Raw genomic sequence first — 27,652 nt, 5'->3', positions numbered from 1 at the left:
TGCCGTAAAGAATGCTGAGTGCTAAAGGATTGATGCTTTTGAATCTGTGGTGCTGGATAAGACTCTTGAGAGTTCCTTGGACAGCATGGAGATCAAATAAGTCAATCTTGAATGAAATCAACCCTGAATTCATTGGAAGGACTGATGCTGAAGCTGAAGCGCCAATACTTTGGCCACCTTGTATGAAGAGCCAACTCATTGGAAAAGACCGTGATGCTGGGAAAGATTGAGAGCAGTAGGAGGGCAACAGAGGATAAGATGGTTGGATGGCATCACTGGCTCAGTGGGCATGAATTTGGGCAAACTCTGGAGATAGTGAAGGACAAGGAAGCCTGGTGTGTTGCAGTCCATGGGGTCACAAAGAGTGCTTAGTGACTTAGCGACTGAATAACAACAACAAAATCCCCCACTATTATTATTTCACTGTTGATTTCCCTTTTTGTGGTTGTTACCATCTGCCTTATATATTGAGGTGCTTCTATGTTGGGTGCAGAAACATTTATAAATGTTATATCTTCTTGGATTGATCCCTTGATCATTATGTAATATGATTCTTTGTTTCTTGTAACATTCTTTATTTTAAAGTCTATTTTATCTGATATGACTATTGCTACTCCAGCTTTCTTTTAATTTCGGTTTGCATGGAGTATCTGTTTCCATCCCCTTCTTTCAGTCCATATGTGCCCCTAGGTCTGAAGTGGGTCGCTTGTAGACAGCATATATAGGGTTTTGTTTCTATATCCATTTAGTTAGTCTGTGTCTTTTGGTTGGAGCATTTAATCCATTTACATTCAAATTAATTATCGATATATATGTTCCTCTTACCATTTTCTTATTTGTTTTGGTGGATCTTTTTCTTCTCTTGTGTTTTCTGCCTAGAGAAGTTCCTTTAGCATTTGTTGTAAAGCTAATTTGGTGGTGCCAAATTCTCTTCTCTTTTGCTTTTCTTGATTTTTCTGTTGAATCTAAATGAGATCCTCCTGGATAGAGTAATCTTGCTTTTAGGTTTTCCCCTTTCATCATTTTAATTATATCCTGTCACTCCCTTCTGGTCTGCAGCTCCCAGGTAGGAGGCAAGGAACGGAAACTGGTTTCTTGTGGCCTTTGATTTTAACTTTCCTTAAAGGTTGGAAACTAACCAGGCATGTGTAGTATAGGTAGGTGTGTGTGTGTGTGTGTGTGTGTGTGTGTGTGTGTGTGTGAATCATTCATTCATGTCCAGCTCTTTGTGACCTCATGAACTATTGCCTACCAGGCTCCTTTGTTCATGGAATTCTCCAGGCAAGAATACCGGAATGGGTTGCCATTCCCTTCTCTGAGGGATCTTTCCAACCCAGAAATAGAACTGGCTCTCCTGAATTGCAGGCAGATGCTTTACCATCTGAGCAGCCAGGGAAGCCCATGTAGTATAGGTAGAAGATTTACATTCCTCTGCTTTGGAAAAATATGGTATACCAGAAGGCTTCTCTTCTAGGTACTTTTCAGCTTAGGAAAGTATACTTTTGGGAGTATCGTCTTTTGTAGAGGGACAAAAAGCTGTATTTGTTTTACTAAAAATGTACCGAGTTCCTCTTCACCCCAACAGTGGACTCATATCTCATGATATGGTGGGATTCTGTATTTATAAAACCAGGGAACGTGTTAACAGACATTTTTGTTTTTGCGGTATTTTTTTGTAAGTAATTTGTTTCAGTCTTGTATCCTTGCAGTTGTGTTTGTCTCTCCTTTTCTACTTGTCAGGATAAAACAGTAATCTGAGTTCTTGTTCATGGAGCCAAAGAATGAACTTTACAAACATGCAAATAGTCACACAGGCAGAGTTTTATTTTAAAGGCGAGAGAAGTATAATGCTCCCAGCATAGACACTGAGAGGGGATGAAGTGCCGCGAAAGGGTGGCAATTATAGCAGTTTATATCTTTACCAGTATTGATCTGTTTATTTTTGGTTGGCTCACATCCCTGATGTATATAATTTCTGACCAATTAGTTTGAAAGTCCCTATATCCAGTTTGTCATCTTTATGACATTTTTTAAAATCCCCCTGTCCTGACTCTTTCTCATGACCCCAGGCCGTCATTTAAGGACCAGATAAGGACCAGAGGTATGCTGCTGCTGCTACTGCTAAGTCGCTTCAGTCGTGTCCAACTCTGTGTGACCCCACAGACGGCAGCCCACCAGGCTCCCCCGTCCCTGGGATTCTCCAGGCAAGAACACTGGAGTGGGTTGCCATTTCCTCCTCCAATGCATGAAAGTGAAAAGTGAAAGTGAAGTCAGAAGTATGGGCTAAGAGTTAATGGTCCATCTAGTGTTTTCCTATCTGATAAGTTGGTCAACAGTTACTGATTGTTCTGTCTTGAGTCTGGATATTTTATGACCCTCCATGCCAGGGAGACTTTCCTCGGAATGCCTGGAATCTGAAACAAGTATAGCTTTAAGTCAGTGGAGCAAAATGTTTATATGGGAGAAGGAGTTGAAGTTAAAAAAATGAACTGAGGTCCTGGCCCTACAGTGACTGCCTAACAATTTCTACCTCACAAACGTGGCAGACATGGCCATGATGAGGTGTATGGAATCCTTTGTGTGCTGTTTAAAATAAAAAGCAACTTACTTCAAGCAAGCTTACTTACAAGTTGTTACTGAACCAAATTTGTATCTGCTTGCCTGCAAAGAGTAAAGCCAATCTGCTGACACTGTATTGTGGTGAGGAAGAGTGCAGCATTTTTTGTAAAGGCATCAATACAAGAAGGATGGGTGGCTTATGCTCTAAAACCATGAAGTCTTCAAAGAGTCTCAGAAAAGCTTTTTAAAAGGCAAGGTGAGGGAGGGGAGTGTCCCAGGGTATGTGATCAGCTCTTGCACAGTTCTCTGATTGATTGATGGTGATCAGTCTTTAGGCACCAGAAGTTTGGGAGCTACATGCTCATAGTCATTAAGTAGTTAATTTCTTTCTTTGGTGGTGGTTTTAGCATCTAAAAAACTCAGGAAATATGTGTCAGATACTATTACCTAGGTACTATTGAGAGGAGCTAAAACAGAGGCTACGGGGAGAGGTCTGTCACAGGAAAGCCCAATAGGGTCCTGCCCAGTTGCAGTTTGAATCCCATGGAAAAGTTAGTGCAACCACAAAAGATTTATATTTGGCAGGCTTCTTTGTAGTCTGCTAAATTCTCAGGCATGAAATATTTTCTCCAGCTAAATATAGTCACTTCTATCCTCTCAGCTTTCTTCATTCTCTATGAATCACACATCATTCGTCGTGTCTTATTGTCTCTTGTTGATATATCCGTAAGAGTTTCAAAGGTGAAAGGTCTCAGCCTATTTTTAACCGATAAGGATCAGGATTAAATTTGTCTGCTTTCTCAGAAGTGCTTCCGGTAGTGTTATATGTTTTCATTTTCCTGTTTAGCCAGCATGGAGGAGATCAGTTTCATGTACTTTTCTGTTATGCATCTGTCAACTTAAAAAATATTCACAACCTATGAGTTGAGAGTTATGTTTTATTCTGTGGGAATTTTTAGGACTTCAAGTCTGGGAGACAGCATCTCAAGTAACCCCGAGAGAACTGGTCTGAGGAGGTGAAAGGAGGAACGAAGTTTGGTAGCAAAAGGCAGTAGTCTGAACATCAAAAGATTGTTAATAAAAAGAAAACCAGATATCCCAAGTTAAGGAATTTAGTGCTTTTCTGTGTATGGCAAGATGCAAGAGTCTGGGCTCACTGAAATCATTCCTGTAATATGCATCTTGCTATCCTGGGGTCAGTATCCTGAGTTTTTTCACATCCTGAACTTCCTTGGGGCTCATTGTAGGGAGTGGTTGTAGTCCGATGGCTGCTAGATCACAGGTTTTTTCTCCTTCCTGAGTGCCCCCAGAGCTCACCAGCCCATATTGTTATTGTGTAGGTGCTAAGAGATGTCTGACTTTTTGTGACCCTGTGGACTGCAGCACACCAGGTTTCTCTGTCCTCCACTATTTCCCAGAGTTTGCTCAGATTCATTGAGTCGGAGATGCTTTCTAACCACCTCATCCTTTGTCACCCCCTTCTCCTTTTGTCTTCAATCTTTCCCAGCATCAGGGTCTTTTCCAATGAGTCACTGCAATTGCTGAAGACTGTGACATCCATGCTTACTGATTCGGCAGGAAATATTTCATTTCTCACATCTTATCTTTACTTTAGTAAATACTTGAGTGATAACTATGTCTGCAGTTTCCTTTCGGTTGTATTTGTTTGTATTAAGGGTTTTATAAGAGTAGAATGTCTAGGATCTTTTGCTTGCTTTGAACTGAATATTATCCTTAATCTTGCCCCATTGTTGCAGGAGAAGGGGGTGTGTGTCATGTCCCAGGTCTTGGGTAAGTTCCTGGGATGGCTGCCAAGTGAGGATTCTTGGCTTCGTGTGGAAAAGAATTCTAGAGTGAGCCATAGTAAAGTAAAAGATCTTTTAGAGAGCTATACATTCCATAGACAGAATGTGGTCAGTCTCAGAAGGCAAGAACCAGATTTCAGGATGTGGGGTGTTTAGTTTTTATGGGCTGGGTAATTACATATACTAAGAAGTAGGAGGAATATTCTAACTATTTGAGAGAAGGGGCAGAAGTTTCCAGGAACTGGGCCACAGCCCACTTTTTGGCCTTTTATGGTCAACCTGGGACCTGTCATGGTGTCTGAGAATGTGTCATTTAGCATTCTAATGCATTGCAATAAAAGTATAATAAGGCTGAAGTGCTTTTGGAATTCAAATCTTCAGCCATCTTGGGCCACGTTGGTTCTAACCAGTTTTGTTGTATCCTCAATGGCTTTGTCACTGTTACAGTGATTGTGTCCTGTTCCCTTTCTTCCTGTCTCATCATTAGCTTGCTGCAAACTTGATCTTTATTGACTCAGAAAATAAAATATGTAAAACCAAAAAGAATAATTGGAAAAAGTTCCAATGGAGCAAAGCTGTCACAGGGCAGAATGATTCAGCAGTTGCTGGCAAGGATTGTTGATTGTGAATCCTTAGTAAATATTTGAAAAAATCTTTTTTTTTTTTTTTTTAACAAGCAATGTTTTCAGGAAAATATTATAGATTTTATAATATTCCCTCCCTGTTGTTTGACCTGAGACCATGACAAGGAGGGAACACAGCCCTGCCCATCAACAGAAAACTGGCTTAAAGATTTACTGAGCATGGCCCCACCCGTCAGAACAAGACCCAGTTTCCCCCTCAGTCAGTCTTCTGATCAGGAAGCTTTCATAAGCCTCTTATCCTTATCTATCAGATGGCTGACAGAATGAAAACCAGAATCACAGAAAACTAATCAAACTGATCACATGGACCACAGCCTTGTCTAACTCAATGAAACTAGGAGCCGTGCCTGTGGGGCCACCTAAGACGGACAGTTCATGGTAGAGAGTTTTGACGAAACACGGTCCACTGGAGAAGGCAATGGCAAACCACTTCAGTATTCTTGCCTTGAGAACCCCATGAAAAGTATGAAAAGGCAAAAAGACAGGACACTGAGAGATGAACTACCTGGGTCAGTGGGTGCCCGATATGCTACTGGAGATCAGTGGAGAAATAACTCCAGAAAGAACGAAGAGATGGAGCCAAAGAAAACAACACCCAGTTGTGGATGTGACTGGCGATGGAAATAAAGTCTGATGATGTAAAAAACAATATTGCATAGAAACCTGAAGTGTTAGGTCCATGAATCAAGGTAAATTACAGGTGGTCAGACAGTAGATGGCAAGAGTGTACATCAACTTTAGGAATCAGTGAACTAAAATGGTTTGGAATGGGCAAATTTAACTTAGATGACCATTATATCTACTACTGTGGGCAAGAATCCCTTAGAAGAAATGGAGTAGCTTCATAGTCAACAAAAGAGTCTGAAATGCAGTACTTGGGTGCAATCTCAAAAACGACAGAATGATCTCTGTTTGTTTCCAAGGCAAACCATTCAATATCACAGTAATCCAAGTCCATGCCCCAACCAATAATGCTGAAGAACCTGAAGTTGAATAGTTCTGTGAAGACCTACAAGACCTTCTAGAACTAACAGCCAAAAAAGATGTCCTTTTCATTATAGGGGACTGGAATGCAAAAGTAGGAAATCAAGAGTAACCTGGAGTAACAGGCAAGTTTGGCCTTGGAGTACAGAATGAAGCAGGGCATAGGCTAACAGAGTTTTGACAAGAGAACGCACTGGTCATAGCAAACACCCTCTTCCAACAACACAAGAGATGACACTACACACGGACAACACCAGATGGTCAATACCGAAATCAGATTGATTATATTCTTTGCAGCCAAAGATGGAAAAGCTCTATACAGTCAGCAAAAACAAGACTGGGAGCTGACTGTGACTCAGATCATGAACTCTTATTGCAAAATTTAGATTTAAATTGAAGAAAATATGGAAAACCACTACATCATTCAGGTACAACTTAAATCAAATCCCTTATGATTATACAGTGGAAGTGACAAATAGATTCAAGGGATTAGACCTGATAGAGTGCTTGAAGAACTATGGACGGAGGTTCATGACATTGTACAGGAGGCAGGGATCAAGCCCATCCCCAAGAAAAAGAAATGGAAAAAGGCAAAATTGTTGTCTGAGGAGGCCTTACAAATAGCTGAGAAAAGAGAAGCATAAGTCAAAGGAGAAAAAGAAAGATATACCCATTTGAATGCAGAGTTCCAAAGAATAACAAGGAGAGAACAAGAAAGCCTTCCTCAGTGATCAGTGCAAAGAAATAGAGGAAAACAATAGAATGGGAAAGACTAGAGATCTCTTCAAGAAAATTAGAGATACCAAGGGAACATTTCATGCAAAGATGCACACAATAAAGGACAGAAACGGTATGGACCTAACAGAAGCAGAAGATATTAAGAAGAGCTGGCAAGAATGCACAGAAAACTATACAAAAAAGATCTTCATGACGCAGATAACCAGGATGATGTGATCACTCCCTAGAACCAGACATCCTGGAATGCGAAGTCAAGCGGGCCTTAGGAAGCATCACTACAAACAAAGCTAGTGGAGGTGATGGAATTCCAGTTGAGCTATTTCAAATCCTAAAAGATGATGCTATGAAAGTGCTGCACTCAGTATGTCAGCAAAATTGGAAAACTCAGCAGTGGTCACAGGACTGGAAAAGATCAGTTTTCATTCCAATCCCTAAGAAAGGCAATGCCAAAGAATGCTCCAACTACTGCACAATTGCACTTCACTCACATGCTACCAAACTAATGCTTAAAATTCTCCAAGCCAGGCTTCAACAGTATGTGAACCGTGAACTTCCAGATGTACAAGCTGGATTTAGAAAAGGCAGAGGAACCAGAGGTCAAGTTGCCAACTTCTGTTGGATCATTGAAAAAGCAAGAGAGTTCCAGAAAAACATCTACTTCTGCTTTATTGACTATGCCAAAGCTTTTGACCGTGTGGACCACAATAAACTCTGGAAAATTCTTCAAGAAATGGGAATACCAGACTACCTTACCTGCCTCCTGAGAAATCTGTATGCAGGTCAAGAAGCAGCAGTTAGAACTGGAAATGGAATAACAGACTAGTTCCAAATTGGGAAAGGAGCACGTCAATGCTGTATATTGTCACCTTGCTTATTTAACTTCTATGCTGAGTACATCACAGGAAATACCTGGCTGGATGAAGCACAAGCTGGGATCAAGATTGCCAGGAACTCATGGCTGATTCATGTCAATGTATGGCAAAAACTATTACAATATTGTAAAGTAATTAGCCCCCAACTAAAATAAATAAATTTATTAAAAAAAAAAAAAAAAAAAGATTGCCAGGAGAAATATCAGTAACCTCATATGTAGACCTTTGTTGGCAAAGTGATGACTGTGCTTTTTAATATGCTGTCTAGGTTGGTCATAACTTTTCTTTCAAGGAGCAAGTGTCTTTTAATTTCACGGTAGTGATCACTGTCTGCAGTGATTTTGGATCCCCAAAAATAAAGTCTGTCACTGTTTTCATTGTTTCCCTATCTGCTTACAATGAAGTGATGGGGCCAGATGCCATGATCTTCGTTTTCTGTTTTTGTTTTTGGTCTTAGTTTTTGAATGTTGAGTTTTAAGCCAGCTTTTTCACTCTCCTCTTTCATACTTCATCAAGAGGCTCTTTAATTTTTCTTCACTTTCTACCATTAGGGTGGTGTCATCTGCATATCTGAGGTTATTGATATTCTTCCCGGAAATCTTGATTCCAGTTTGTGCTTCATCTAGCCCAGCATTTTGCATGATGTACTCTGCATATAAGTTAAATACACAGGGTGACAATATACAGCCTTGATGTACTCCTTTCCCAGTTTGGAACCAGTTCGTTTTTCCATCTCCAGTTGGTTCTAACTGTTAATTCTTGACCTTCATACAGGTTTCACAGGAGGCAGGTAGGATGGTCTGGTCTTCCCATCTCTTTAAGAATTTTCCACAAGTTGTTGTGATCCACATAGTCAAAGGCCTTAGCATAGTCAATGAAGCAGAAGTAGATGTTTTTCTGAAATTCCCTTCCTTTTTCTATGACCCAACAGATGTTGGCAATTTGATCTCTGGTTCCTCTGCCTTTTCTAAATCCAGCTTGTACGTCTGGAAGTTCTTGGTTCACATACTGTTGAAGCCTAGCTTGAAGGATTTTGAGCATGATCTTGCTAGCATGTGAAGTGATTGCAACTGTTCAGTAGTTTGAACAAAGAAGGGCTTGCCCTTCTTTGGGATTGCAGTGAAAACCAACCTTTTCCAGTCCTGTGGCCACTGCTGAGTTTTCCAAATTTGTTGGCATATGGAGTGCAGCACTTTAACAGTATCATCTTTTAGGATTTGAAATAGCTCAGCTGGAATTGCATCATCTCCACTAGCTTTGTAGTGATGCTTCCTAAGGCCCACTTGACTTCACACTCCAGGATGTCTGGCTCTAGATGATTGATCACACCATCATGGTTATCAGGGCCATTAAGACTTTTTTGTATAGTTCTTCTGTGTTTTCTTGCTACCTCTTCTTAATATCTTCTGCTTCTGTTAGATCCATACCATTTCTGTCCTTTATTGTGCCCATCTCTGCATAAAATGTTCCCTTTGTATCTCTAATTTTCTTGAAAAGATCTCTAGTCTTTCCCATTCTATTGTTTTCCTCTGTTTCTTTGCATTGATCACTTAAAAAGGCTTTCTAATCTCTGTGTGCACTTTTTTGGGACTCTGCATTTAGATGGGTGTATTTTTCCTTTTCTCTTTTGCCTTTCATTTCTCTGCTTTTCTCAGCTATTTGTAAGACCTCCTCAGGCAACCATTTTTCCTTTTTGCATTTCTTTCTCTTGGGGATGGTTTTGATCACCACCTGCTGTACAGTGTTACGAACTTCCATCTATAGTTTTTTTTAGGCACTCTGTTTATCAGATCTAATCCCTTGAATATATTTGTCATTTCTACTGTATGGTCATAAGGGATTTGACTTAGATCATACCTGAATGGCCTGGTGGTTTTCCCTGTTTTCTTCAATTTAAGTCTGAATTTTGCAATAAGGATCAATATAATTCTATATAATTTATGAAGGAGTTTCATGTTAATCATCTGTTTTACCCAATATTATTATTATTAACAATAGGTAATGGTTACTGAATGCTTGCTTTTGTGCCAGGTACTGTCCTAAATTTACCTTTGATGAAGGTACTATGCTAAATTAATGTTCATCCCACTGATACTTAGTTGGCGTATTTATTTTTCACATGGATTGATTTGTTTGCTTTAATTTTTTTTAGCCCTTTGATGTGCCTTTTTAAAATTCACATTTGGAGATTTCCTTTGTGGTCCCATGGCTAAGATGGTGCTCCAAATTCAAGAGGCCCAGGTTCAATCCCTGGTCAGGAAACTAGATCCCATGTGCTGCAACTAAGACCCAGTGCAGCCAAATAAATAAATGAATAAATAAGAAAATATTTTTTTAAAAATGTCATTTGTCAGCTGCTGCTGTGTTTAGACTGAAGTCTCCAATCTGGACACAAAAACATTTTCTTGGGTGTTGGGGCTTTATACATTGCTGTTTATAATATTTGATCATAATTTAGGAAGAATCACTGAATATCTTCCTGTGTTTTTTGATTATCTCATAAATCAGTCTCTAAAGTCTAAAGTGTTGTGTCACTTTAAAGGAAAAATGGATTATATGAAAATCTGCATCTAATAGTTACTTCTCCTTAGATTGTTAATTGTTAATATTCTAAAATGGGCTTCACCCATGGCTCTAGTGATAAAGAACCCACCTGCCAGTGAGAGATGCAGCTTCAGTTCCTAAGTCAGAAAGATCCCCTAGAGGAGGGCATGGCAACCCACTGCAGTATTCTTGCCTGGAGAATCCCATGGACAGAGGAACCTGGCAGACTACAGTCCAGAGAGTTGTAAAAAGTTAGACATAACTCAAGTGACTTTGCATGCCTGCATATGAATAATAATATCTACTGTTTTTGTATTTACAATATGCCAGATACTATGACAATCCTATAAGAGTTGAGGAAACTGGACACAGAGGGGTTAAATGAGTTGTCCTGAATCATGTGGCCAGTAAGTGAAAAAGCCAAGAAATGAATGTTTCAGGTTCTAAGTCCTTGAATTTGACTACTAATGTTTTTCATAGTTTGAATGCTTCTCTGACCACCTGCATCGTAATTTCCTTAGGTAATTGTTAGAGATGCAGATTCCTGAGCCTTACTGTAGACCTACTTTTAGTCATTCAGTTGATTCTTATGTGCAGTGAGGTTTGAGAACCACTGTGCTATGCTCTCCTATAAGCATTACCATGTTTTAGTCTCTATTAGCTTAGAAAGATAGAATCAGTGAATTGCTCTTATCTTTGGAGTGTATAACTTTCTGGATTGATTGATCTTTATGCTTTTGCCTTTATTTCAAGATTGTCATGGATTTTAAGCACCCAGATGGTATGACGGTGCAGGTTATGCTGCCTCGTCGGAGTTTGCTGGTGATGACAGGAGAGTCTAGATACCTTTGGACCCATGGGTATGTACTGAAATGACCTAGATGACAGGATACCTTTTGCTTTGTGGGAGTCTCATTCTTTTCTGAGCTGCCAGAACCACACCTCAGGCTTGCACATTGAGGCTTGCACATGTCCTGGCTTCCCCAAGGACATCTATGGCTTTTTAAAAAAACTCTTTATTTTGAAAAAATTTCAAATTTAAAGAAAAATTTTAAGTATAGTATGGTGAATTCCCTTCACCTTTTACATAGGTTTACCAATTGTGAATATTTTGCTGTCTGATTTCATTGCTGCCAAAATCTTGTCTCCATGTCCACTGATGCTGCACAGAAACATGAAGAAAGAGTTTGGAAAAAATACAGATCTGGCTTTAATCCTCTGCTTGGTGTAGTGTCACACACCTATAGTCCCAGCTTTGGGAAGCTGAGGCAAGAGGATTGCTTGAGCCCAAGAGTTCTAGGCTGCAGTACACTATGATGATCAGGTCTGCACTAAGTTTGGCGTCATTTTTTCTCTAATGTGTTATTGTCATTATAATTTTTGCTCAGTCTTTGAGAGGAAGTTGCAGCCATGGTGACCCTTTATCTTTACATGGTTCATTGCATATTTTTAAAGAGCAAGAACTTTGTCTGTATTAGGGGTTGGCAAACTATGGCTCATGAGCCAACTTCAGCCCTTGTTTTTACACAGCTCTTGATCTAAAAGTGGTTTTACATTTTTAAAGTGTTGTAAAGAACAAAAACAAAAAAGAATATGTGGTAGAGACTATAGATGGCCTTCTATGCCTGAAATACATACTTTCTGGTTTTGTTACAGAAAACATTTGCCAGCCCCTTGTTCTACAAAACTGCAGTGTATGCCTCAAATTCAGGAAATTCAACATTGATAAAATGCTCTTATCATGCTCATACAATCCATGTTGAAAATTTACTAGTTGTACTTTATACTACTGTCAAAGAAAACCAGACCTTGACAGTAGTTAAAGCAACAAACACAGATTTTACTCAGGAACTATTGTAATAGAGGAAGAGAGTATAGGAGTGGACTCAATTTCAAATGTAATAAGGAAAAGTGGAGATTTATGGGCAGGGAACCTGGGGTTGAGGGTGGGGCAGTGTGCATGAATAGAAAACTACTAACAAGAAACATCAGTAGGAAGGGAGAATTCTGGCTAAACCAACCATAGGATTCTTCCTGCAGGCAAGCCACAGTGATCAGACATCACCTGGGGAAAGATAGGTGTAAGGAATTTGGTCAGTTACCAAGGATGATCAGATATGGAGGATGGTGGATTGTGGCTAAACTGACTTAACAGGATTCTTGCTAAAATAGGTCACTAGACATGCCTAAGGACAGTGCCTATTTGGGCTCAGAGTCAGTTTAGTTCATTCGCTTAGTCATGTCCGACTCTTTGCGACCCCATGGACTGCAGCATGCCAGGCTTCCCCGTCCATCACCAACTCCTGGAACTTGCTCAAGCTCATGTCCATCGAATTGGTGATGTGATCCAACCATCTCATCCTCTGTCGTCCCCTTCTCCTGCCTGCAATCTTTCCCAGCATCAGGGTCTTTTCCAATGAGTCAGTTCTTTGCATCAGGTGGCCAAAGTATTGGAGTTTCAGCTTCAGCATCAGTCCTTCCAATGAATATTCAGGACTGATTTCCTTTAAGATTGACTGGTTTGATCTCCTTGCTGTCCAAGGGACTCTCAAGAGTCTTCTCTAACACCACAGTTCAAAAGCATCAATTCTTTGGCAGGCAGCCTTCTTTATGGTCCAACTCTCACACCCATAAATGACTACTGGAAAAACTATAGCTTTGAATATATGGACCTTGTTGGTGAAGTAATGCCTCTGCTTTTTAATATGCTGTCTAGATTTGTCATAGCTTTTCTTCCAAGGAGCAAGTGTCTTTTAATTTCATGGCTGCAGTCAGTATCTGCAGTGATTTTGGAGCCCAAGAAAATAAAGTCCGTCACTGTTTCCATTGTTTCCCTGTCTATTTCCCATGAGGTGGTGGGATCAGATGCCATGATCTTAGTTTTTTTGAATGTTGAGTTTTAAGCCAGGTTTTTCATTCTCATCTTTCAACTTCATCGAGGGTCTCTTTAGTTCTTTGCTTTCTGCCATAAGGGTGGTGTCATCTGCATATCAGAGATTATTGATATTTTCCTGGAAAACTTGATTCCAGCTTGTGCTTCATTCATCCAGCCCAGCATTTTGCATGATGTACTCTGCATATAAGTTAAATAAGCAGGGTGACAATATACAGCGTTGATGTACTCCTTTCACGATTTGGAACCAGTCTGTTGTTCCATGTCTGGTTCTAACTGTTGCTTCTTGACCTACATACAGATTTCTCAGGTGGCAGGTAAGGTGGTTTGGCGGTCTGGGCTCAGAGGAAACTGACTAAAGTCTGGTTGAGGAGAGTCTGTCAGTACCTTGTGGTAAGTTTTCTGTCTGATCTAGGATTTGGTCCGTGATCCTGCATTACATTTAGTTGTCAGTTTTCTTTAGCCTTCTTTAATTTGAAGCAATTTTTCAACTTTTCTTTGTCTTTTTGACATTTACACTTTTAAGAATGCCAGTTGTTTTAGATAATGTCCCTTGAGTTGTTTTTTTTAATTGAATCTAATGTAAACGAAATGAGTTATTAACTTTTGGCAGGAATAAATCCTCAGACTTTTGAGGTGGAAGCATCATACTGCTAAAATTTACATATATTGTCACTTAAAATACTACTGAATTCTGAACTTATTAATGCTTCCCTGGTTGGAGATTTTTTTTTTTTGACTCATTTTTTAAAAATTTAGAGAAGTGAGCATTTAAATGAGTTTGTAACCTGTCCTAAATGAGCCATAAAAACAGATAGCCTGATTTTGTGCACTAAGGATTAAATTTGCCTGATTTTTTTTTTCACAGCCATTTAAAATTTCACTTTCAGCAATTGAAAATGGTGATGTGATCCAGTAGTTTAAAGTATTCCTGTAATTTTGAAAATACTGAAGGCCTAGGAGAAAAGGAAATAGATACCCATCTGAATGCAGAGTTCCAAAGAATAGCAAGGAGAGGTAAGAGAGCCTTCCTCAGCAATCAATGTGAAGAAATAGAAGAAAACAATATAATGGGAAAGACTAGAGATCTCTTCAAGAAAATTAGTGGTACCAAGAAAACATTTCATGCAAAGATGGGCACAATAAAGGACAGAAGTAGTATGGACCAGACAGGAGCAGAAGATATTAAGAAAAGGTGGTAAGAATACACAGAAGCATACAAAAAAGATCTTAATGACCCAGATAACTAGGTTGGTGTGATCACTCACCTAGAGCCAGACATCCTGGAATGTGAAGTCAAGCGGGCCTTAGGAAGCATCACTACAAACAAAGCTAGGTGATGCAATTCCAGCTGAGCTATTTCAAATCCTAAAAGATGATACTATTAAAGTGCTGTACTCCATATGCGAACAAATTTGGAAAACTCCACAGTAACTATAGGACTGGGAAAGGTCAGTTTTCATTCCAATCCCAAGGAAGAACTAGGCCAAGAATGTTCAAACTACTGCACAGTTGCACTCACTTCATGTGCTAGCAAGGTCATGCTCAAAATCCTTCAAGCTAGGCTTCAATAGTATGCGAACCAAGAACTTCCAGATGTTCAAGCTGCATACAATATGGGAGGGTCAAGCAGAGTGGTGTGATTCATAGAAGTGCATACATGTACATATTTTCATCCACCCAGCCAGTCTATGTCTTTTGGTTGGTGCATTTAATCCATTTACACTTAAGGCATTTATCAATATGTATGATCCTGATCCAAGGAGGCCTGGCATGCTGCAGTCCATGGGGTTGCAAAGAGTCAGACACAACTGAGTGACTGAACTGAACTGAACTGATGATCCTATTACCGTTTTCTTAATTGTTTTGGGTTTACTTTCTGCAGGTCTTTTCCTCCTCTTGTATTTTCTTCCTAGAGAAATTCCTTTAGTGTTTGTTGTAAAGCTAGTTTGGTGGTGCTGCATTCTCTTAACTGTTACTTGTCTGGACAGTTTTGATTTCTCCATCAAATCTGAAGGAGAGTTTTGCTGGGTAGAGTATTCTTGGTTGTAGGTTCTTCCCTTTCATCACTTTAAATATTTCATGCCATTACATTCTGGCTTGTAGAGTTTCTGTTGAGAAATCAGCTGATAGCCTGATGGGAGTTCTGTTGTATGTTATTTGTCATTTTTCCCTTGTTGCTTTTAATATTTTATCTGTCTTTAAATTTTTTCAGTTTGATTACTGTGTGTCTCGGTGTTTTCCTCCTTGGGTTTATCCTGCCGTGTGTGTGTATGTATGTGTGTGTTAAGAAAAGAGAGAGAAGAATGGAGAAAAGTGAAGGGAAGAGACAGTGATGGGAACAGAGAGAGACTGACCAAACAAATGGTGAATCAACTATTGGAAGGATCCTTGGAATCTGAGTGGGAGGGAGAATTAGTCAAAGAGGCACACTTAGTGTACTAAAAATATATATAAACCGTAGAAATAAACTTTGATTAAAAATATTTTGATCTGTGATAAAAAAAGCACTAGAAAGCACCACTGAAAAAGATTGATTCACACAGCCAGTTCAGACACTTTTTTTTTTTGGCTGCCCTGAGTCCTTGTTGCTTTTTGTGCAGACTTTCTCCAGTTGTGGTGAGTGGGGGCTCCTCTTTGTTGCAGCATTTCGACTATTCATTGCGGTCGTTTCTCTTGTTGCAGAGCACTGGCTCCAGGTGTGCAGGATTCAGCATTTGAAACGTGGGCTTCAGTAGTTGTGGCACAAGGGCCTAGTTATCTGAGGCACGTGGAATCCTCCTGTGCCAGGTATTGAACCTGTGTTTCCTGCACTGGCAGGTGGAATCTCATCCATTATGCCACCAGGGAAGTCCCCAAACACTCAAATGGATATAGTTAAAGTTTACTGTTCTAGTCACCATGCAGTAAAGCAGAGATGGCAGACTGGCAGAACATGAGTCAAATATAGCAATCAGACTGTTTGGCTTGAGCATCGGTAGTCAACATTGTAGAATTTTTAAAAATTGGTTGTGTGTGAATATCAGCAGCTTTTACACGGGGATCTGAGTTTTCAGCTTCTTTTGAAAATTGAGAACATCTGAAAACATTGACCATAGTATTTTTTGACAGCAGTAGCTGAGACTATCAGTGGCCTTCTTTAGGTGAAACTATATTTTCAGGTTCTCTAGGGTTCCTACCGCTTTCTATGATTGCCTGAACTACGACTGAGTACCAGTTGTCATTTATCACTGTGCTCATACTAATGTTTTTATCTTATAACAGAGTTAAATGAAAATTACTTATTTCTTAAACTTACATCTGTTTTAGAAATGGGGGAAAAAGCTAGAAGGAATAGGAATGTGTGTTTTAAGAAAAATGGAAGAGAAAGCTTTATTTTTTTGAAATGAAGACAGTTCTTGTGTGTTTAATGGAAGTATATTTCTGAAGTCTACCTGCTTCACTCATTTGTGTTACTAGACTAGCCTTGGGTTCAGTTAGTTCATGAATCTATGTGAGCTCTCCTTTTCAATGATTTTTGGAGCCCTTTTTGCCAGATATTGTCTGAAAGCTTTACATGCATTAACTCATGTAACTGATATAATCACAGTGGAAAGTTTTTTTCATGGTTTTGTCCACATTTTTAAAGGAAATTGGAACATAAAGAGGTTCCATAAGTTGTACAAAGTTACAAAACCAGTGAGGGGCAGAGACAAGATCAGAAGCTGAGGAGTCTGCCTTCAGGATCTGTGCTCTTAACCATACTGTTACAGCTAAATTCGTTTGCTCCCTTTCATCTGAATTTATGCAGGTACCTTGTAGCCTTCACACTTTTGTCAACTCTTAATGGAATAAATTTCCTTTTCCTTTGCATTCACTTCTTTTTAACATATAGCTCAACTTTTGTTTCCTTTATAATGTATAAAGCTTTTTCTGATGACAATAGCCTGAAATAATTTCTCCCTTAACTCCTAAAGACTGTGTTGTCTGCAACTGGCTTGTGCTATCTTTTCTATCGTATTGAACTATTATTTAAATTTATAATAATGTTTTTATCTTTTTATTTAATGTTTTCCCAACTAGATTATAATTTGAGTACAGGAAAAAAAGATGTTCAGAGATATTTAAATAATTAATTATTTTTAACATATAGATTGCCTATTCCCAAAAATCTGAGATTGGTTCCAAAAGCACTAAGTACTGCTTGACTTTTGACTAAGATTTAACTCTAGGCAACTGAAGTAGTTGACTTCAGAGAGCCATAATAGAGAACTATTTAGTACCCAAGAGAGAATTGCTAATAAGAATTTCAAGGTATTCATTGTTATAAAGTAACTTAATTTTGTTCTTTGTTCAGCACTTTAGTTTTAATCATTTTCAGCTATCAGATTAACAGTCATATAATTTCAGGCACCGTTTGCTTGTTTTTACTTCTAAAAAATTGCCTTTAGCATGAACTCTTTTAAATGAGCTGTTCTTACAACTTGTTTTATGAAGCTGGTGCTACCCTGACACCAAAATTTGTCAAGAACATTACAAAAAAGGAAATTGCAGACCAATATCTCTCAGAGATCTTAAAAGTCTGTGACAAATTATTAGAAAATTCAAACCTGCAATATATAAAAATGAAAATACGTCAAGACTACGTGGAATTTATCCCAGAGTTGCAAGATTGGTTTAACAGTTGGAAGTCAAAGAACAAAAGAGAAAAAATAATCATCTTGATTGATGCAGAAAATATATTTTGACAGATTTAACATCCACTCATGATAAAAACTTGGCAAACCGGATAAGAAGAAAAGTTCTTCAGTGTGATTAAAGAGCATCTGTGAAAAATCCACGGGCAGTATCACAGTTAATAATAAAACATTGAATGCTTTTTCCTAAAATATTGAAAGTGCAGGGATTTTTGCTCTCATCACTTCTATTTAATATTATATTGGACATCTTAGTATAATAATACAGGAGAAAGCAATAAAGATCTTATGTAATTGAGGGCTTCCGGTTTAAGATGGTGGAATGGAAGGGTGTGTACTGATCTCCTCCTGTAAGAGCACCAAAATCACAACTGTTTTGAACTCTTGAACAGCCATCGACAGGAGGATGTTGGAACCCACCAAAAAAAGATATCCCACATGCAAAGACAAAGAAGAAGCCACAGCGAGATAGTAGTAGCACAATTGCTGTAAAATCCAAACCTATACCCGCTGAGTGGGCAACCCACAAACTGGAAAACAATAATACTGAAGAAGTTCTCCTACTGTTGTGAAGGTTCTGGGCCCCATGACAGGCTTTCCAGCCTGGGGATCCAACAAAGAATGGGAATCCCCAGGGAATCTGACCTTGAAAGCCAGCAGACTTTGATTATAGGACTTCCACAGGACTGGGGGAAACAGAGACTCTACTCTTTGAGGGCACAAAATTTTGCTTGCACCAAGACCCTGGGGAAAGGAGGAGTGACCTCACAGGAGACTGAGCCAGACCTACCTGCTAATGTTAGGTGGTCTCTTATGGAGGCATGGGTCAGCAAGGGCTCACCACAAGGACGGGGGGCACTGGCAGCAGCAGTCCTGGAAGATGCCCCTTGGTGTAAGTCCTCTTGGAGGTCAACATTAACCCTACCATAGACTTCATAGACCCCAGAGCTGGGTGACCTTAGGCCAAACAACCAACCGGGAGGGAGCACAACCCCACCCATCAGCAGATAATTGGATTCTAGCTTTGCTGGGCAAGGCCCTGCCCACCAGAGCAAGACCCAGTTTTCCCCACCCAACCCCTCCATCAGGAAGAATATACAAGCCACACTTAGCATCATCTACTAGAGGGCAGATAGAAGAAGCAAGAAGAACCACAGTCTCAAAAGCATCACAGAAAGTTAATCAGGATGAAAAAGCAGAAAGTTATGTCCCACATGAAGGGACGAGATAAAACACTTCAAAAAACTAAATGAAGTGGAGATAGGAAACCTTCCAGAAAAAGAAATCAGAATAATGATAGTGAAGATGATCCAGGATATTGTTAGCAAAATAGAGAAGATGTAAGAAATGTTTACCAAAGACCTAGAAGCACTAAAGAACAAGCAGACAGAGATGAACAATACACTAGAAGGAATCAATAGCAGAATAACTGAGGCAGAAGAATGCATGAGCGACCTGGAGAACAAAATGTTGTAAATCACTGCCACAGAACAGTATAGGGGAAAAAAAAAAAATGAAGACAGTCTAAGAGAGACTTCTGGGACAATGTTAAATGTGTGAACGTTTGCATTATAGGGAGGGTCCCAGAAGGAGAAGAGTGAGAAAGGACCAGAGATAATATTTGAAGAGATAATAGCTGAAAACTTCCCCAGTATGAGAAAGGAAACAGTCAGCCAAGTCCAGGAAGCACAGACAGTCCCAGGCAGGATAAACCCAAAGAGGAACACACCAAGACACACAGTGATCAAACTGACAAAAGTTAAAGACAAAGAAAATATTAAAGCAGCAAGGGAAAAAAATGACAAATAACATACAAGGGAACTTCCATAAGGTTATCTGCTGATTTCTCAATAGAAACTCTACAAGCCAGAAGGGAATGCCTAAAATAAAGTGGTGAAAGAGAAGAACCTATAACCAAGAATAGTCTACCCAGCAAGATGCTCCTTCAGATATGATGGAAAAATCAAAAGCTTTCTAGACAAGCAAAAGTTAAGAGAATTCAGCGTAACTAGACCAGTTTTACAGCAAATGCTAAAGGAACTTCTTTAAGCAGAAAATACCAGAAAAGGAAAAGACCTATGCAAAATAAACCCAAAACAGTTAAGAAAATGGTAATAGGATCATACATATGGGTAATTACCTTAAATATAAATGGATTAAATGTACCGCCAAAAGACATAGACTGGCTAGGCAGATGAGAACATATACATGTATGTACTTCCACTTACCACATCACTCTTCTTAACCCCCCAAATTATATGTAATTATTTTATATTGTTAGATTAATCATATTTCCATTATGGCTTACGATTGTAATGAACTTTTATTTTTTGTCTGGCCATTGATTGTGAAAACTGAGAAACGTCTTTACTATTGTGATTATGCACTATTATTCACTTAATACCATTGTATCATGATTGGTCAACAGAAAATAGTAGAATTCTATATCACCAAAGCTACCATTTAATAGAAAAATCTATAATCACTTTTTAAAATCCAGATGCATATCAGAATTATCTTAGAATTTGTTCATAAATACACATGCCCAGGTATTGCATTTTTTTCCCAAAGCTCCAGATGTGTTTCTACTAAGTAGCCATGTTTAAAAATAACTAGGCTATATGATGATCTTTTATCTAGTTTCACTTTTTCTATTTCATATTCAATACTCCCATTTCATTTAGTTTATTTCCAACTTCTCCATCTCTTCTTTTCTTTTTGATGTTCTTTCTCAAGCCTTTATCAAGCATAGTAGAAAAACCTTTATATACATATATATTTAGTATATATAATATAATAGATATATTTTAGAAAACTTATGAATTTTTGCCTAGCTAAAAAATTTATGACAGTTTGATTTCACTTGTTTAACTTAGTATGAATAGAATGCTAGGTTTCTAATTTTTTAAAAAAAATAGGCAACAGGCAACACAGGTTTATTGTATAGCACAGGGAACTATAGTCAATATCTTGTAATAACCTATAATGGAAAAGAATCTGAAAATAATATATGTGTATATGTATAACTGAATCACCTTGCTGTGCACTTGAAACATTGTAAGTCAACTATACTTCAATAAAATGTATATATATTAAGAAAAAAGTATCATATGTATTTGAAAGAAAAAAAAAATAAAACCCTTTGTGGATTTGAAAATCCTAGTATATCTGCAACATAAGTACTAGAATTAATAACTGAATATAGCATACAAGGCTGTAGCATATAAGGTTGATAATCAAAAATTAATTTTTGGAGACAGAAGTGAAATCCTTTTTGAAACAGCATCAGCACTTTGTTACCAAAGCATACTTGGGTTCGTTTGCCCACACTAGGTAAAAACCAGTCTACTGACATCAGGTTGTGGTGAAGGAAATTGTAGCATTTATTGTTGGGTACTGTACATGGAGTCTGGGACAGCTAGTTTTCAAAAAGCCGAACTCCTCAATAGGTTTCAGCAAAGCATTTTTAAAGGCAGAGTGAGGGAAGGGTGTCCCAGGTTTTGTGATGGATTTGTGTACACTTCTCTGACTGGTTGATGGTGAAATAAAGGGTGGTGTCACAGGGATTAATTTTCAGCCTTAGTCACCAGTAGGTCATGGGTGCTTATGGTCATCAAGTAGTTAATTTCTTTCATTTGGAAGGGGTTTTAGCATCTTTAAAACAATTAAGGAAATTTGAATCAGAAATGATTGTCTAGGTATGCTGCTGCTGCTGCTAAGTCGCTTCAGTCGTGTCCGACTCTATGCGACCCCATAGACGGCAGCCCACCAGGCTCCCCCGTCCCTGGGATTCTCCAGGCAAGAACACTGGAGTGGGTTGCCATTTCCTTCTCCAATGCATGAAAGTGAAAAGTGAAAGTGAAGTCGCTCAGTCGTCTCCGAGTCCTAGCAACCCCATGGACTGCAGCCCACCAGGCTCCTCCGTCCATGGGATTTTCCAGGCAAGAGTACTGGAGTGGGGTGCCATTGCCTTCTCCGTGTCTAGGTATAGAGAGCAGCTAAAAGCAGAGGATTCTTTACCAATTGAGCTATGAGGGAAGCGGAGGATGGGCTTCCCTCATAGCTCAATTGGTAAAGAATCTGCCTGCAATGCAGGAGACCTAGGTTCGATTCCTGGGTCAGAAAGATCCCCTGGAGAAGGAAATGGCAACCCACTCCAGTATTCTTGCCTGGAGAATCCCATGGACAGAGGAGCCTGGCAGGCTATAGTCCATGGGGTCGCAAGAGTTGGACACGACTTAGCGACTAAACCACCAAAAGCAGAGGGTTTTGGGGAGGGATCTGTTGGAGAAGGCCATGTAGGGTCCTGTTTGGTTACAAATTGTAAAATACTTCTTTTCTAATACTCTGAATTAATTAGTTTCAAAAGTAAACAATTTCAAAAGCTGTCAGCCCAGAAGTTCTGATTTATTTTTTGCTACTTTATTTTTAATTGAAGAATAATTGCTTTACAGAATTTTGTTGTTTTCTGTCAAACATCAACAAGAATCAGCCATAGGTACACCCGGTCCCCTCCATCCCGAACCTCCCTCCCATCTCCCTCCCCCTCCTACCCTTCTTGATTGTCACAGAGCCCCTGTTTGAGTTCCAAGTCATACAGCAAATTCCCATTGGCTATCTATTTTACATATGGTATTGTAAGTTTCCATGTTACTCGCTCCATATTTTCATCTACATATTGTATTAGTTTCGGATGTACAGCATACTGATTCCTTGTATATATTGCAAAATAGGCAACACAGTAAGTCTAGTTAATATCCATAACCACACTGTTAAACAATTTTTTTTAATACTGAAAACTTTTGTGATACACTGTCTTAGCTATTTTCAAGTATTCAATATAGTATTATTAACTATAGATACCATTACAGCACCAGAACTTTTTTACTATATTACTGGAAGTTTATGTATTTTGACCACATTCACCTTCCCCCCCCGCCCCCACAAACACACCTTCCCCCAGTCCACTTCACCCCACCCCACCTGCCCCATAACCACCTGTTTTCTGTATCTGTAAGTTTACTTTTGTTCTATGTATTGCATATAAGTGAGATCATATAGTGTTTGTCAACTAATTTCACCTAGTGTAATTCCCAGTTTTTTCCATGTCTTGGCTATTGTAAATAATGCTGCAGTGAACATGGGGGTACAGATATCTTTTGAAATTAGTGTTTTTGTTTCCTTCAGGTAGATACCCAGAAGTGGAATTGCTGGATCCTATGGTAGTTCCATTTAACATTTTTTGAGAAACCTCCTTTCTGTTTTCCATAGAGATACACCTGTTTACATAATCACTGACAGTGTATAAGGATGGTCTTTTCCACATATACTTGCCAACACTTGTTATTTTTTGTCATTTTTGTAATAGCTGTTCTAATAAGCATGAACTGATAATCTCATTGTGGCTTTGATTTGCATTTCACTGATTATTAGTAATCAGTGAGCTCCTTTTCATGTATGAGTTAGTCATTCTGTATATCATCTTTGAAAAAAAAATATCTATTCAGATCTTCTGCCTGGTTTTTAATGATTGTTTGGTTTTTGTTATTGAACTGTATGAGTTCTTAATTTTTTTTTTTTTTGCAGAGGCATATAATTTGAACTGTGGTCAGTGATTTTCTATTTTCTCTTTAAACTAGAATTTTATGGATAATAAATTTCATCTTGATCATATTTTTATCATGTTTGCTTTTTTCTAAACTAGGTATCTTTTACCCTTCCTGCTAGTTTTATAAGTGATTGACCTTTACTGTATATTTGCCTTTACCAATGAGACTTTTCCTCTCACAGTTTTCATATTTCTTGTAGTCTTTTCTGCTTAGAAAAGTACTTTTAGCCTTTCTTGCAAAGCTGATTTGGTGGTGTTAAACTCTTAGTTACAGACAAGCATATCTGTAAAACTCTTGATCTCGCCTTCAAATCCTAATGAAAGCTTTGCTGGGTAGATTATTCTTCATTGTAGATTTTTCTTTCTTCATTTTGAATATATCATGCAACTCCCTTCTGACCAGCAGAATTTCTCCTGAAAAGTCCACTTATAGCTTTATGGGGATACCTTGTATGTCTTGTTGCTTTCCCCATGTTGCTTTTAATACTCTCTCTTTATCATAAGTTTTGCCATTTTAATTGCAGTGTATCTTGGTGTGGTCCTCTTTAGGTTGCTTCTGTTTGGAACTCTGCTTTCTGCACCTGTGTGTGTGTTTCCTTCTACCAGGTTAGGGAAGTTTTCAGCTCTTATGTCTTCCAATATGTTCTCTGCCTCTTTTTCTCTCTCTTCTCCTTCTGGGACCCATATAGTGTGAATATTACTGCACTTGATGTGTCTCAGAGGTCTGTTAAATTTTCCTCATTTTTTACATTCTTTTTGCTGTTCAGCTTGAGTGATTTCCACTATTCTGTCTCCAGCTCAGTGATCCATTTCTCTGTATCATCTAATCTACTGTTGACTCTTTTTACTGTAATTTTTATTTCAGTAGTTGTATTCTTCAGCTCTGCTTGGTTCTTTATATTTTTCTAATTCTTTGTTTAAAATTTCTAACTTTCTATTCTGTTCATTCAGTCTTCTCCTAAGTTCTTTGATCTTTACGATCACTACCTCAAACTCTCTATTGGGTTGATTGCTTGTCTCCACTTCATTTAGTTCTTCTTTTGGGTTTTTATCTTGTTCGTTCATTTGGAATCTGTTCCTCTGTCGCCTCATTTTGCTTAAATTGCTGTTTTTGTGTCTATGTATTTGTTGGGTTATATTTCCCAGTCTTGGAGAAGTGGTCTTATGTAAGAAGTATCCTGTGGGGCCCAGAAGCACACTCTCTTCTGGACACCAGAGCCATGCGCTAGGCGTGCCCTCTGTGTGGACTGCTTGGCTCCTTCTGTGGGCAGTCTGGTAGGCATAGCTTGCCCCCAGCCTGGTTGCCTATGAGGCCGTACCCTGTGGGTAGCTGTGCTCTGTTGGTGGGTGGGGCTTGGTCCTGGCATGGCTGGCTGCATGGTGAGAGTAGTCTGGTGCTGGTGCCAGCCTGCTGGTGGGTGAGACAGGATCAGGAGGTAGCTGGCTATGGAGCCCTGGGGGGTGGGGGGGTGTCTGGTGCTAGTATTGGCCTGCTGGTAGGCAGGACTGGTTCCTGACACAGCTGGCTGAAGGGCCCAAGGTATTCTGAAGTTGGTATCTGCTCATTGGTGAGTAGGGCAGGGCCCTCAGGGTCCTGGACAGGTACCTGCCCATTGGTAGGTGGAGCTGAGTTCTGGGTTCTTTGGCTGTGGGGTCTGAGGGCCCTAGAGCTGGTGTTGGCCCTCTGGTGGGCAGGCCAGGGTCCTTGGGCTCCTGGGGCTAGTGCCACCAGCTGGTGAGTAGGGCCAGGTCCTGGGCCCTTTGGTGGGTGAGGCAGGATCAGGGCTCAGAGGTCCTATGACAGTTGTCCTGCTGGAGGATGGGGCTGTGTTCTCACTCAGCTATCTACTAGGACTGGTTCTTACTGGCTGGAGGGTAGGGGCAGGTCCCAGTTCTAATAAGCAAGACAGAAGATTCCAAAATGGTACATGCCAGCACCAGTGTCCCCAAGGTAAGTACTAATTGCCTCTGCCTGTCTGGTCGGCTCTTCAGGATCAGTCAGTGGGTCTGACCAGGCTCCTTTCAGGTTGCTGCTTCTGTCCTGGGTCCAGAAGCATGTGAGCCTCCCTCTAAGAGTGGAGTCTCTTATCTCCCTTAGCACTCTGGCTTTCCAGAAATTAAGCCCTGCTGGCCTCCAAAGGCAAGGGTTCTGGGACCTCATCTTCCCCGTGTTGTTCCTTCAAGTGGGGAGCCTGATGTGGGGCTCAGATCTCTAGGGTATGGATCCTGACTCTACCACATCTCTGCCCTCTATCCATATCATTGTGGTTCCTTCTTTATGTCTTTAGTTGTAGAAGATCCTTTCTGCTAGTCTTCAGGCTGTTCTCATTGATAGTTGCAGTTTTGGTGTGCCCGTGGGAGAAGATGAGCCCAGGGTCTTCCTACTCTACCATCTTGGCCCCCACCAGTTCTTAATATATTTTGGATATTAACCCTTATCAGATATTTAATCTGCAAATATTTTCTCCCATTCCATAAGAATTCCTATTCCATAGGAATACCATAGGTTTCTTTTTCATTCTGTTAATGATTTCCTTTTGTTGTGCAGAAGCTTTTTTGTTTGATGTAGTCCCACTTATTTTTTATTTTGTTACATTTTGGGAATCCAATTCTAGCATCAAACTGAGTGAAACAGTATAACAATGACCAAATGAAAATTGAAAATTGAAATACATTTATTATTTCATTCTAGGATCAAGCCCACTTTAATTATATGGTTGATTTTTCTCTTTTCTAGGTGTGTAGTCAACATATTTGATTCTTGATGTATCAACAACTTAAGTATAAAATTATGCTTTTTAAACATTTGCTGAAATCTTTCAGGCTTGACACATTCCCTGTGAGCATGAAATCCACTTTTGTAGGCAGATAGCCTTGCTAAAGTAAATCAAGCAGAAAACTTGGCTTCAGATGATTTAAGTCTTAGGAGTAGATTGAACAAGAGATACACAACACACGTATGCTAAAAATCATGAAACATTGCTAAGAGAAAGAAGACCAAAATAAATGAAAAGATAAGAGATATTATAATCATGGATAGGAAACTTAATATTGTTAAGATAGCAGTTATTCCCAAATTGGTCTAATGATTTAGTGTAATTCTAATCAGAATCTTAAAAGGACTTTTTTTTGTAGAAATTGGTAAGCAGATCCTAAGATTTATCAGGAAATGTGAGCGATAGAGAATAACCAAAACAATCTTGAACATAAGAACAATGCTGGAGGATTTATTCTACTTGATATTTAAGATTTACTGTGTATAAAGCTACCTAAGCAAAAGAGTATAGTATTGTTGTACAGATAAATCACTGAGACAGAATATATTCATAGATGTAGTGTCAGTTGATTTTTGACAAAGATGCCAATACAATTTATTATGGAAAGGAAAATTTTCAACAGATGGTGCTGGGAAAATCAGAGATCTGTGTGGAAATAGCATTAACCTTGATATACATCATGCCATTCACAAAAATTAATATGGGATAGATCATAGATTTAAATGTAAACACAAATTATGAGCTGTCTAGAAGAAAATACAAGAGGATACTTTTGCAAATCTGAGGTAGGCAAAGTTTTTTTTTTCCTTAAGAAAGGTTTCAGAACCCCAGAAGAAAAAGAAGAAAAAATAACTGCATCCAAATTTAAAACTTCTGTTTATCAAAAGACAGCATTAAGAAAATGAAAAATCAATCTATACTTGGGGAAGAATATCCACAATATATATATCTAACAAAGGATTGGGCATAAGATCTGTTCAACAGATCCTTTACCAGAAGGATCTATGAATGGCTAAAAAGCACATGAAAAGAAATACAGTATCATTAGTCATCAGAGAAATACGAATTGTAACTACAATTTCATATCACTTGCCACTTGCTGAAATTATTCAAATTTAAAACTTGTATTGTTTTGGTGAGAATGTCAAGGAGCCTGAAACTCTCATATGCTGCTTGTATGAGTGTAAAATTCTGTGCAACCATTTTGGAAAGCTGGTAGTTTCTTACCCTCTGACCCAACAATCTCACTCTTAAGTATTTTCCCAGGAGTAATAAAAGTATGTATCTGAAAAAAATGTATATAAGCTTTATTTGTAATAGTCCCAGGCTTGGAATAGTCCCAGACTTGGAATACTAAATATTAGTAAACAGGAGATTTTGGATAAATTGCAACATGTTCATATAGTGACATTTTGCTCAGTGATTAAAGAAAAACTGAGCTACTGAAACACACAAAAACATGGCTGAATCTCCAAATTATGTGGAATGGGCAAAGCCAGAGAGAAAATAGTGCCAACTATATATGAAATTCAAGAACAGGCAAAACTATGCT

The 27,652-nt window shown here is 39.0% G+C and overlaps 1 protein-coding gene across 19 annotated transcripts in view; it reads left to right on the top strand.

The window, feature by feature from the left end:
- The window catches only part of ALKBH8 (alkB homolog 8, tRNA methyltransferase), a 153,705-nt gene that overhangs the window by 46,623 nt on the left and 79,430 nt on the right, over positions 1-27,652 (top strand). For 15 of the 19 annotated variants that reach the window (XR_014069870.1, XR_014069871.1, XR_014069872.1 and 12 more), the window contains one exon: positions 10,900-11,006. Coding sequence is in view for 15 of the 19 variants with exons in the window: in XM_081545863.1 (XP_081401989.1) it covers positions 10,900-11,006 (107 nt within the window). In the remaining 4 variants the exon portion in view is untranslated. Of the gene's footprint in view, positions 1-10,899; positions 11,007-15,724; positions 15,830-27,652 lie in introns of all 19 variants that reach the window. The other 4 variants (XR_014069869.1, XM_081545858.1, XM_081545851.1 and 1 more) reach the window with 1 other exon arrangement.

The sequence above is a fragment of the Giraffa tippelskirchi genome, chromosome 11 (genome assembly GCF_054371585.1).
Source record: "Giraffa tippelskirchi isolate mGirTip1 chromosome 11, T2T-mGirTip1v1.2.pri, whole genome shotgun sequence".
In the NCBI taxonomy this organism is placed as follows: domain Eukaryota; kingdom Metazoa; phylum Chordata; class Mammalia; order Artiodactyla; family Giraffidae; genus Giraffa; species Giraffa tippelskirchi.
Note: the sequence above shows the minus strand (reverse complement) of the source record. Positions and strands in the feature narration are given on the sequence as shown.